The sequence below is a fragment of the Chiloscyllium plagiosum genome, chromosome 29, assembly GCF_004010195.1.
Source record: "Chiloscyllium plagiosum isolate BGI_BamShark_2017 chromosome 29, ASM401019v2, whole genome shotgun sequence".
Classification (NCBI taxonomy): domain Eukaryota; kingdom Metazoa; phylum Chordata; class Chondrichthyes; order Orectolobiformes; family Hemiscylliidae; genus Chiloscyllium; species Chiloscyllium plagiosum.
In genome coordinates, this window is record NC_057738.1 from 9664731 (window position 1) to 9678194 (window position 13464).

A 13464-nucleotide genomic window follows, 5' to 3' on the forward strand; every position below is an offset into this window, starting at 1 on the left:
TTCCAGCTCAGCACTGTCCCTATGACTTGTCCTACCTGCCTATCTTCTTTTCCACCTTTCCACTCCACCCTCTTTCCTGACCTATCACCTCCATCCCATCCCCCACTCACACCTATTGTACTCCATGCTACTTTCTCCCCACCCCCCCCCTCCTCTAGCTTATCTCTCCACGCTTCAGGCTCTCTGCCTTTATTCCTGTTCAAGGGCTTTTGCCCGAAACGTCGATTTTGCTGCTCCTCGGATGCTGCCTGAACTGCTGTGCTCTTCCAGCACCACAAATCCAAAATATACTTAAGGCTAATTGTACAATCTTTGTTCTCACCCAGGAAGGTTCAACATCAGCATTACAGCCACAGATTATACCACTCCTGTTAAATGTAATTAGATGTGAAATTTGTTGGTTCTGTTATTAAATATTATAAATTCACAAATTTAACATTTGTTATTTCTAAAAAATGCATGGTTGGACTACTTTTAAATAGAAGATTGATTGATTAGTTCAATTTATTACTCCATGTTTCACGAAAATCAAGGCTTTTTACTACTGTGGATTTACTCAACTTCTTGATTAAATTGCTCAGAGCTTGAAACATGAGAGTGTGCCTAAACTACTAATTCTAACTACTGTATTTATTTAGTTACTTACTGTTGATCTCCAACCTGATTTTATTTAAAGTGAAGATAAAAATGTATGTTCTGGATGTAGGTTTGCTCGCTGAGCTGGAAGGTTCATTTTCAGACCTGAATTCAGCGAGCAAACCTACATCCAAAACCTCAACCTGAGCTACAAAACTTCTCAAAAAAAACTCACTAAAAATGTATGTACTAATTATCCAAAAGATGTAGGTGTCACTGGCAAGGGCAACATATATGGCACATCGCTCGTTGTTCTTAATCATAGATTTAAAACTTACTGCCCATTTTTTTCAAGTAGCATTTTTCTGACAGAAGGAAATTATTATTATCCTTTTGATATTAGTCAAGGCACTGGGTGAACATACGGAAACGTTTTAGTCATAGCGATCACAACACGGTTTGGTTCAAATTTGTTCTGACAAGGAAAACGATGGCCTGCAAGAGATGGCTTTGGATTGGGGCAACGCAGATTTTATTAAAATAAAGCAGAATCTGACCATATTTGGCTGATAACAGCTCCTTCCAATTAAGTCTACAGCAGCGCAATGGAGGGCATTCAAAAAGGAACTCAGAGTATAGATCCAACACGTACCCTTTAGAGGGAAATGTAAAAGCAAAAGATTCAGAGAATCCTGGATGTCTGGGACAATCCAGGACTGGAAAGAGAAGAGGAGTAGGGCTTTTAGCAAGTTCAAAGGGAGCAATTCAGCTGTGGCCCAGGAGGAACACGGGAAGAACAGGAGAGAACTTAAGGAAGCAATCCAAGAGCAAGAAAGTGACAAGAGAAATGACTTGCAAACATGATTAGGAAGAATCACAAGATATTGCATAAATACATTAAAGGGAAGAGGTAAACCAGGAAAAGAGTACAGCCCATTCAGAACCAAAGGGGCAACCTGTGTGTGAAGCCGCAAGATATTGGAAGGGTGTTAAATGAATACTTCTCTTCAGTCTTCACGCTGAGAAAGGAAAACATAGGTACAGAATTCAGGAAAAGGGATGTGAGGAACTTATGCAGTTTGACACTGGCAACGGGGAGGTATTGGAGTCTATGATGGGCTTAAAAATGGAGAAATCACTTGGCCCAGATGAAATGCATCCCGGTAGGAAATTGCAGGTGCTCTTGGGGGGTGGGGTTTGCTCGAGGACTGGAGGATAGAGAATGTGGTTCCACTTTTTAAAGAGGGGTTGCAGAGACTAACCAGGAAATTACACATGTGAGGTCAGTGGTAGGGAAACTACTGAAGAAAAGTCTGAAGGATCAAATTAATACGCACTTGGAATTAATAAGACATGGGTTAATTGGAGATATTCAGCAAGGCTTTGTCCGAGGGACATCAATGCCTAATAAATTTGTTAGAATATTTTGAAAATGTGATTAAATATGTGGATGAGGGAATTCCAGTTGATGTAGTTTATATTACTTTTAGTAAAGCTTTTGACCAGGTCCCATGTAGAAGACTGATTTGAGAAGATTAAAGCACATGGGATTGAGGGAAACTTGGCATGATGAATCAGAAACTAGCATAGTAATAGGACACAAAGGATAGGGGTAGTTCAAGTGACTGAAGGCTGGTATCCAGTGGTGTACCACAAGGATCAGTACAGGGACCCTTGTTTGTTAATTACACACAAAAATCACAGATGGAAATGTGGGGGAATTTTGAGCAAGTTTGCAGTCAACATCAAAACTGGTAGAGTGTTTAATAGTGAAGAAGGTGGTTGTAGGCTCCAGGCAGACACAGATGGGTTGGTCAGATAGACAGACCAGTGGCAGATGGTATTTCACTCCAATAAGTGAAAGAAGAAACATGATCAGGATGTATTTAATGAATGGTAGGACACTGGGTAGTTTAGAGGAACAGAGGGATATTGAGTTAATTATTCACAGATCTCCTGAAGTTGGCACACCACATGAATAGGATAGTTAAAGCAGCATATGGGACATTTGCTTTAACCAGTCATGGCGTAGAGTACGAGAGCAAGGAACTAGGATGCTACCTCGGATGGAGAAATTGTCCTATAAGGAGAGACTAGATCGGCTTGGAGTGTTATCTTTCCAGGAGAGAGAGAAGACTGGTTTGGGGGGGGGGGCATGAATGAAGTGTATAAGATCATGAGGGGTATGGACAAGGTGAAGTGAAAGCAGCTGTTCCCCTTGATTGAGGGGGTCAATCACAAAAGGGCAGAGTCTTAAGGGAAAAGGCAGGAGCTTCAGAGGAGATTTGGGGAAAGACTTTTTCACTTCGCAGGTGGTGGGATGCACTGTTTAAGGAGGTAATGGAGGCTAGAGATCACACAACCTTTTACAAAAAAATGTTTGATGAGCACTTCAAGTTTTATAACATTCAAGGATATGGGTCAAGTGCATGAAATTGGAATTAGTGCACCTTTGGTGGTAGTTATGTTGGTGCAGATATTTTGGGCTGAAGGGCCTTTTTACCACTGTATAAATCTATAAATTTAGGAAAACTATTCCTCCTTTTCTATACCGAGTCACATAAAGATACCTATATAATTAAAAAATTAGTTCATCAGGACATGAGGTAACGTGACACCTAGGCTTCCTATATTACTGAGGGGTGTGTTTGTTTCAGCTGTCTCTACAAACTGTTCGCAAGTTATCATTAAAATGCAGAGCCTACCCTATCTTTGTATGTTACACTAATAGCTGAACTATGTCCCTCATTGCCAGTGCTGGCTAAAAATTGAAATTTATGAGGGTAGTAAGGCAGGTTAGCTCCTAGTTTTGAAATATTTTCTGTAAAGACTTTCCACATTTCCTTTGTATTTGGTAATTTTCTTCTTAAAAAAATGCTACATGTCACTTCCCCCTAGATTCTAAGTCTTATTTTTCTAAATGGTAGAAGCTGGAAAAGTGTGCTTCTGGCTTGTCTGTTAGAAAAGGTTGTCTTTTTGACTTGCACGCTTTAACGGTATGTCCTTCCTGTCCACAAAAGTGACATATACAGACCCCTTCAGTCTTCAGCGATCCTGTACTTTTGCTGTCCACTCTTTCTTTGAAATTCATGTCACTGCTATAAGCTTTAGCTACGGTAGATGGCGTTGAATTGCCTCCAGGGCTCATCCGAAAATGTAATTGCTCCATTCTTTGCAGTCTCTCCATTTGATCCTTCTGGTGCAAAGCAAGTTGCTTCACTAATGTCGTCAACTCAAGCAGTGCAGAATCTGGTGTGGAGCTTGTCTGCATGCCAACTAGTTGTGAAGGATCTCCAAGGCTTTCATTACGGCTTTGCACAGAGGCAGGTTTAGATTGGTCATGAACTTTGACCGACTTTCTGTGCTGTCTGGAGGACATCTCATTTTCACACGGGACTTGTTTCATCTTAGTTTGCCGTCCCTTGAATGTTACCGACTTTGGATTTACGGATGGAGGCTTCTGATGAATATCTTGGTCAAGTACAACATTCATAAATTCTGGGCGCATTTTAAAATCCTTGTGTGTAGAAGAACTCCGTTTACTCGCCCTAGCTTTAAAAGTCCTGAACACTGCCCCCACAGCATAACTGGGTTTGGCTTCATTTGATTGCTGAAAGTTTTGAAAGAAACTATTTGCAGGTTCTGGTGAGAGTTGGCAGCTCCCATACTCTGCTCGGAGTTTCTCAAAAGCTCTTGCAGGAGACTGGTCCTTGAGTGGCAAATTAAGGACAAATATTTTTGCTCTTCCCTTAAGGTGTTGCACCACAAGATCAAACTGGAGAGTGGTAGGCATTTTACTAATGACCAGTCGCTCCTGCATATATGTGATCCAGTCTTCTATGTCAACTCTACAGTCTGGACTTCCGCTGAACTCAGGTACCTTCACTAATTGCTGGGATGTAGCCTTGGAATGATGCAGAACCAATGGTAATGATTCAGATTGACAGCTGGGCACAGGGCAGGTATGGGCAGGAGAAAAGGATTGATGGTTCAGTATTGGTGGCCTCCAGTGGACTTCAGTTAAATGACTGCTTGCCTTCATCGGTTCAGCAAGCTTCTTTTTCTAAGGGACAGACATGAGCAACAGCATTCATTGTATTACCTTGGCTGTCTAACTTGATTTCCTTTTGGGTTTCCATGCTATGTTAACAATTTTTGCTGAATTATGCAATTGCAAACACTTAGCAAAACACTACAATTGGTTTCATTAAAAGTCAATTAATTAAGATTTAACTTTGCCCTGCTATCCTTTCTTAATCTATTCAATACACAGAATCTGCAAATCTGTTCATAACTTCTGTCTTTTAGTTAAAATTGAGTGAAACTTTATACTGCTATATTTACAAAGACATGGATTTATGAACAATATTAAATTAGTTGGATGGCCAAGAGATTTCCAAGATTTTGGTCATTGTACTCATAAATATATGAGTGCTCTTAAAATCTTGGGCAAGATGGTGGATAGTTAGCTGGCTTCACCCTCAATTTAAAAAGGACAGTAGTATGTTATTTTCCATCTAAGGGAAGCATTCTCAAATCAAGAGAACATTGGAAGATTACTGCTGGACAACTGTAATGTTCTTACCCATTACCTTTAAATTTATTGGACAGAAACTGTTTGGCCCAAGGGTTTTGTCCCTCCATAGAGCATTTTCTTCATTACTGTTGTTGTATTCATGTTAATTTTTGTGAATCTCACCCTCAATTCAATATTGATTTCCTTAGGATTTTAGATATGCTAAACTCTTGGCCTACTGTAACTAGCAATGCAAAATAAATAATGCAATTATTCAGTATGCTCATGATTTCCATTTCTTCATTGACAATATCAGTTGTCAAGGAGCACTCACCACTCTTGACCACAACTTTCTTGGAATAAAATTGTAAAATTTTATGGTATTGATTTTGACATTCTTTGAGAGTCTCTTTCCATTCTTCCTTTCTGCTGTCCTCACCATCTATTTTCTCAAACCACTTTACTGTTCTTTGCACTTTCCAATTCATCAGGATCTCTGGCTATTTTTGCAACTGTCATTTTTTTTCCTTTTAGCTTTATTTCGTATCTTTCCTTGTTTTTTGTTATTCGTGGCAAGTAAAACTCTTGCTCCTCAAAAGGTATGAACTGGTTTGGCACCAATTGAGATTATTTCTCAACAATTGCCACTGATCTTCTGTCATTTTACTCAATAACAAATTTGCTACTTTAGTGTGGGCTATCACAATAAAGTCAATCTTATCTAAATCCTAGTAACTGTTGCACATTTCTCCCATTAACACCATATGGGCCAAGTCATGATCTCCATGAGATAAATTGATTCATCAATGTATTATTGGACGGCCAACTAATTATAATCCATTGCTTGTTATAAAATCTAATAAGACATGTCTTGTTAGATACAGAAAACTACTGCAGAAGAAATTCACTCTTTTTGACTTGAATTTGTTTGCTTAACCCAATTTGAGAGAGAATTGGAGCAGCTCATTAAAAAGCAATCAGCCTTTCCTACATGTTTATCCAGTACATTTAAGCAACCTGCCATTTTGGAGTTGCTGACAGGAGGCCTTTACTAAATCCCAGCTACAATCTTAATCCTTTTCTATTTCTTAATTCCACCCATAAAGTCTCCACTGATCATGCACCTCTTGTTTATAATCCTCTCTTAATCTTGAAGGAGTTTTATCCTTAATAACACAGACTTTTCTCCTGCCTATACAATTTACCCCTCTCAATCCTGTATTTCAGTTATAATGTGGTATGTTTTAGTTTTCAGTGCTGACTGACCAGCAGCCATGTGTCAGTAATGGCTATCTTGTTACAACCTTCAAGGTGAATGTGTTTTTGTATAAAGAACACTTGTTTGGACCAAAACGTTAAGCTGCCCTTCAGCTCTATATTTTTACATGCTCATTTCTTAGTTATTTCTCCCAGTTTAAATTCCTTTACATCTACCAGTTTGTTTTTGCATGTCTTGCTAAATCAAATTTTTTGACTTTTGCTTTAATCTCTTCCTTTACATTACAAATCTTTCCTGTCCCATGAAATAGAAGTCATTTTTCCTCAGACAATTACTTCAGTCATTTTGAACATGGCTTCAGGAACAATCTAGAGATAATAATCGTTAGGGCATATAAATCTTTAGCAACACAGATCTAGAACTTACTCAGTTCTAAAGTTTTCATCTTGTTTAAAAAGCAATTGTTTGTAGGCATGAATGCACATGCACAAATATTCAGCCAATACATGTAATCATTCTATTAACCTGACATAAACTCTTATTTTGTAATCTTCAACAAGCTTATTCCTTTGAGTTACAACTGTTCAGTTGTCCTTTTTTAAAGTAATTCTTTGTTTTCTGATCCAAAAAGGCAGATTTTTAAAAAAAATTCAATCTCTATTCCTCAGCAGAGACGAAATGTAATGACATTTTTAAAAAGTCCTACTCATTTGCACAAACTAAGGCACATGACGGATATGGGCTTCAAACTGATTTCCAACAAGCTTTCAATGATTTTCTTGAGGAAACAGTGCAACCTCCCCTGACTTCAAAAACACAATATGTATCGCTTTCCCTAAGAGAAAGAGACCAGAAGGTGCCGGACAGCCTAAATAACTTACTTTCTTTAAAAAAAAAGTAAATTCTTCAAAAAAGTGCTAAGTATTAAACAGCTCTGAACACTTCAAAACATGCATGCAGCCATGTTTACCAATAAGTAGCAGCTGATAATTTACAAACACAAAACATGCCTGCGATGAATTCACCATTTATATATACTAAGATTGATGCACCTGTGCATGCTTCCTACATGCTTTCCATCCTTAAGCAGGAGGATGCAACTACCATGAGCAGTATCCATTATAAATATGGAAATATGATTTGCAATGAAATAAAAGGGGAAAATGCATAATTTTATAACAGGAACAAATTATACCCGTGTCCCATGATCTTTAAAAAAAAATCTCTTTACTTAAACATTATACGTGTTCTTTGCTCCGAATGTGCAAGATACTCAAATAGTCTAAAAAGTATTTTGTTTCTGATGTAAAGTCACCAACCTGAAGCATTACCTTTGTTTATCTACAGCTGCCACTTGTCCAAAATACGTCACCGAACTTGAACTGGAGCTGTCGACATTAGCTGTCTACATTAGCATGATTTATTCAGCAAATATTTCTGATTCTGGTTTGCTGGAGCCAAAATTTAATTTGGGAGATGAACATCAGGATCCTATGGAAGTGCTGACACTTGACCAATGTGGAAATTGCCTGGAAATTTACATTTTTGATGGGGCTGATTCGCTGCTATGTGGGACCCAAATGTCTCTGATCCTGAGCCCACAGCAGAGATTTGGGACAGATTATGACTTAGCTGGATATTTACCAGGTAAGTGAAACACAGTTTCATAACAGCTGTTCAAAAGGCTATGTAATTCAACTGAGCATTACAACCAATCCCCTAATCACCCAACCAATTCATGTGAACCCCCCCAACTCATCAAGTGACCACACACAACTGGGACCCTGATATCACTATCTCCCCAGCTAGTCTCAACCCAACCACATCTCCAGTGCCTAATCACCTATTCATAAACTTAGCTGTTCACTCAGTCACCAAGTGTCAATACTCATCCATACTCACATACATTCATTAAAAGATGCAAGACCTTTAAGAACATAAAAAGGGAGTATGTTCTCTCCTTGGTCCAGGTCTCGTTGGACTGGGCTATAGACGCTGTACTTCCCATATCTCCTTCAGCTGTCATCTGAAGAAATTAGTCTTAGCAACAGGTCAGAAAAATGCTGCAGGCAATGATTGGCCATTGCCACTAACTGGAAGATTTAGGCCATAACACAGAAGGATGTCATGCATCTTGGGATACAGAGAATACATCAGTGATCAGAAATATTTTTCTTAGATCCGGAAATGTGAATTCTGTGTCCTCTCAGAACAGGGTTCCCAAAGACGCCCAGGACAGCACAGTATTATGAAATGCTTTCTCAATTAAAAGTTGCAATATTCACAGCTCCCCCATACAATACACAACCACTGCTCAAAAAAGATAAAAGCAGGTTTCAATAACCTAAGACTCCATCAGAAAACCAGCAAAGACTTACTGAAGTACAAGACTTCTCAGGGTTAGAATGAGTCGATGTATTGAGATAATTACCTCTATTCTAAACTTGTGCGCAAATGATCAATTCTTTACAAAAGTAACAAATGAACAATTGCTCAATATCTAATTGGATCCTGTGCCAGATAGAAAGATTTTCAAATAAATGAGATACCAGTCCAAGGAAACAGTTAAGATTTGACATTAAAATATTGTGCACCACAAATTAATGCTCAAATGATCTTTCTAATAACAGAAATAAAATGGAGAGAAATATTTAAGATAAATTGACTGTTTAACAGTTCAAAAAAAAAAATCAGTACTCTCCCTAATCCTCTGATGTCTTTCGGCATATAGTTACTTTAAAATCTCTTCAATAGCTCTTTCAAAAGAAGCCTTCATACCAAGTGCTCCATATACCAATACTTAAATAGCTGGGACCCTGCTATAAACTGGGCGTTGACTTCATAATGTTTGGAAGATTACTTCACAATGACCCACTTTTATGGACTCTTATACAAAAGCAATAACTTAAAGCTATTTCAACAGGAAACTTACTTGCCAATCCACAAAATAATTACAGCTTTTCTTGGTCTAACATAACTTTATAGATTTTGACATGCAGATTTATTGATCACATGATCAGCCATGCAAGTGCCATTTTTTGAAAACACAATGTAAAATCAGAATGCAGCTGAATGATGCCATTTTTTGAGATACGTACATGGTGAACATTCGGTGTGCTTACACTCCTCTTCATGTGCCTCCCTTTTGATGAAAGTGCTTCTTTTAACGTGACTGCCTAAAACAGGAAGACAAATCACAAATCAATAGATTTCAAATGACAAACTCGTCTGATATGCCGATGAACTGTCTGGTTTGAATGTAATTAATAAACGACAAAGCAACGAAAAACCCATTGCAAGAACGCAAATAAACTTCCTGTAAGTGTGTGAAGTTACTCTGGATTAATCTTGTTGATGTTTCTAAATTTAACAAATTAGGGAGCAGAGTTCTGAATCTGATTGTGTTCAGCAGTGTTTGCACAGTGTTCTATAAAAGACAAGAGTATACACCATTATGGGAAGCTTAATAATTGGGACCTTGACGCAGCATGGCGGCTCAGTGGTTAGTACTGCTGCCTCACAGCACAGGGACAGGTTCAATTCCACCCTCGGGCGACTGTCTGTATGGAGTTTGTAGATTCTCTCTGTTTCTGCTTCAGTTTCCTCCCACAGTCCAGAGATATGCAGTTAAGGTGGATTAACCATACTAAATTGCTCATAGTGTACAAGAATCTGCTGGCTAGGTGGATTAGCCATGGGAAATTCAGGATTACAGGAATAGGGTGGGTCTGGGTTGGATGTTCTTCAGTGTGGACTTGATGGGCCAAATACCATGCTTCCACACTGTCGGGATACTATGACTGGTGAAGCCATTTTTCATAATGACCTAAAGGTCAAACATGTGAGTATGCAATCTCCCAATGCTGTGGAAAGAGTTTGGAATCTAATTTCAGGCACAGCAGATAAGGGAATAACTTTGAGAAGGGCAGGCAATCAACGCAGAACTGAGGGTGCTATACTTAAAAGCACACAGTATATAAAACAAATTAAATGAGTTTGGAGTGTAGATTGAAATTGGTGGGTACAATGTTGGGAGGTATCACAGATGTAGCTGCAAGAGAATCAGGGCTTGGAACTGAATATCTAAGCCCTGTGACCAGCTGTGTTCCACAGGGGATCAGTTCTGGGTCCTTTTTTTGTTTGTTATTTATATAAATGATTTGGATGAGTGTATAGAAGGCATGGCTAGTAAGTTTGCAGATGTTACCAAAACGGTGCACAGGAGACAGTGAAGAAGGTTTTCTAAGATTATAAAGTGATCTTGATCAAATCGGCCAATAGGCTAAAAAATGGCATTTGGACAGCAACGGGGTAAATGTAAGGTACAAGGGTAGGGCATATACAATTAATGGTTGGGTCGTAGGTAGTATTGTCGAACAGAGAGACCTGGGGTGCAGGTACATAATTGTTTGAAGTTTGCATCACGTATAGACAGGGTGATTGAAAAGGCGATTGACACGCTTGCCTTCATTGCTCAGTCCTTTGAGTATAGGAGTTGGGAAGTCACATCGAGGTTGTGCAGGATATTGGTGAGGCCTCTTCTGGAGTACTGTGTCCAATTCTGATCGCCCTGTTATAGGAAGGCTATTATTAAGCTGGAAAGGGCTCAGAAGAGGTTTACCAGGATGTTGCTAGGTATGGAAGGCTTGAGTTATAAAGAAAGGCTGGATAGGCTGGGACTTTTTTCATTGGAGCATAGGAGATTGCGAGGCGACCTGATAGAAATTTATTAAATAATGAGAGGTATAGATAGAGTTAACGGTAGTTGCCTTTTCCCTAAGATGGGGGATTTCAAGATGAGCAGCCAGATTTTTAACATGAGGGGCAAGATTGACAGACATGAGGGGAGGATCAAATCTTTTTTTCCCCCAGAGGTTGGTTCACATGTGGAATGAACTTCCTGAGAAAGTGGTAGGATGTGAGTACAATTACAATGTTTAAAAGACATTTGGATAGACAGATGAGTAGGAAAGGTTAAGAGCGTTCTGGGCTAGGAGCAGGCAGGTGGGGCTCATTTAGTTTGGGATTATGTTCAACATAGACTAATTGGACAAAGGGGTCTGTTTCCATGCTGTGTGACTGGGAAAATCAGGTTGGTAGTGGATGCCAAGAAAAGGAATTTGTGGAATGTCTACAGGATTTATTTTTTGAAGCAGCTTGCAGTAAAGCCCAATAGAGATCAGGCAGTTCTGGATTTGGTGATGTGTAATGATACAGACTTGATTAGAGACCTTAAGGTGAAGGATACCATACCCCACCCCTCCCCCCAGCCAGAGGGCATTGACCATAATATGATAGAATTCACCCTGCAGTTTGAGGGGGAGAAGCTGAATCAGATACAATTCAGAGGTATTACAATTCAGGAAAGGCAACTACAAAGAAATGAAGGAGGAACTGGCCAGAGTTGATTGGAAGGGGAGCAAAGCAGAGAAGATGGCAGGGGTTTCTAGGCTAATTCAAGAGGCACAGCAGAAATCATCTGGAGGAAGAAGAAACATAGAATCCTTACAGTGTGGAAGTAGGCCATTTGGCCCATCAGGTGCATAGTGACCCTCCAAAGAGCACCCCAACCAGAGCCATCCCGTACCCTATACCCCCGCATTTCCCATGGCTAACCTACCTAGCCTACACATCCCTGGATACTACGGGCAATTTAGCACGGCTAATCCACCTAACCTGCACATCTTTGGACTGAGAGAGGAAACCCATACAGACGTGGGAAGAATGTGCAACTACACACAGGCAGTTGCCAGAGGTTAGAATCAAACCCAGATCCCTGATGCTGTGAGGCAGCAGTACTAATCACTGAGCCACCGTGCTGCCCCATACTAAAGAGAGGACGAGATAACCATGGCTGACAAGGGAGTCGGGGACAGCATATGTAGTAATGATTTTTGGGAAGCCAAAGGATTGGAAAGTCTTTAAAAACCAGAACAGAACTCAAAAACTAATATTGGGAGAGAAGATTAAATAGGAGAGTAAGCTCGCTAGTAACATAAAAGAAAATTGCAATTTTTTTTTAAGATATACAAGAAGGTAAGAGAGGAAAGAGTGGATATGGAACATAGGAAAATGAAACTAGGGAACAAACACAGCTGAGGAACTTGGCAAATACTCTGCATCAGTTTTCATGGTGGAAGGTACAAGTACCATACCAGAACTTCATGAGAGTCAGGGGGAAGAGGGGAGTGTAGTGGCCAATACTAAGGAGAAGGTGCTGAAGAAGTTGAAAGGTCTGAAGATGGATAAATCACCCAGATCAGATGGACGACACCACAAAGTTCTGAAGGAAATCGGTGAAGAGATTGTGGAGACGGTGGTGATTTTTCAGGAATCAATGGAGTCAGAGTGGGTCCCAGACGACTGGAAAATGGCTGATGTAATACTCCTGTTTAAGATGGGAAAGAGGCAGAAGATGGAAACTTATGTTAGCCTGACCTCAGTCATTGGCAAGATTTTAGAATGAATTATCAAGGATGAGATTGTGGAGTACTTGGAAGTGTGGTGAAACACGGTTGAGCTTGCATGGCTTCATCAAGAGGAGGTCATGCCTGATAAATCTGTTAGAATTCTTTCAGGAGGTGGCAAGCAAATGAAGACTACTTATATCGTTGTTACATCCTATATTGTCACAAAAATCACAAAACAGACCCAAGACTTTTACCAAAGAGTCACAGTTGCAAATCGCCCTTAGTTCTAGGTTTATGTCATGATTGGATCATTGAGTTATTAGGACTTGTGATCTTAAGCAGGAGAATAATAGATCAATACTCTAACCACAACAAACTCTCTGATCATTCACCCTATTAACCTAATGAAACAATTGTTCAACATGTTTTATATTGCATACACTGGCCGACCTCCTTACAATGTGTGTGAAAATATTGTTTATGATGATGAATCCACTGTGTTTTGTGTTCTTCCATTTTTCTCTCTTAACTAACAATAAGTGAGTTACTTTTAAAGCATGTATTTATATTGAAGTTATTTTGAAGATTCCAGAGTAACTCAAGTCTAGATAATATACATATTCTCAAGTGAATTTAAACAAATAACTGTGGATGCTGGAAATCTGGAACAAAAGTGGAAATCACTGGCAAAACTCTGCAGGTCTGGCAGCAATTGTCAGAGAAAGCGGAGTTAATGTTTCAAT

At 39.4% G+C, this 13464-nt stretch overlaps 1 protein-coding gene across 8 annotated transcripts in view; it reads right to left on the reverse strand.

Moving 5' to 3' along the window:
• kif13a (kinesin family member 13A) overlaps window positions 1-13464 on the reverse strand; it is a 329481-nt gene that overhangs the window by 27285 nt on the left and 288732 nt on the right. For 7 of the 8 annotated variants that reach the window (XM_043719134.1, XM_043719129.1, XM_043719127.1 and 4 more), the window contains one exon: window positions 9410-9487. In XM_043719134.1, coding sequence (XP_043575069.1) covers window positions 9410-9487 — 78 coding nt within the window. Of the gene's footprint in view, window positions 1-237; window positions 4640-9409; window positions 9488-13464 lie in introns of those variants that run through there. The other variant, XM_043719132.1, reaches the window with a different exon arrangement.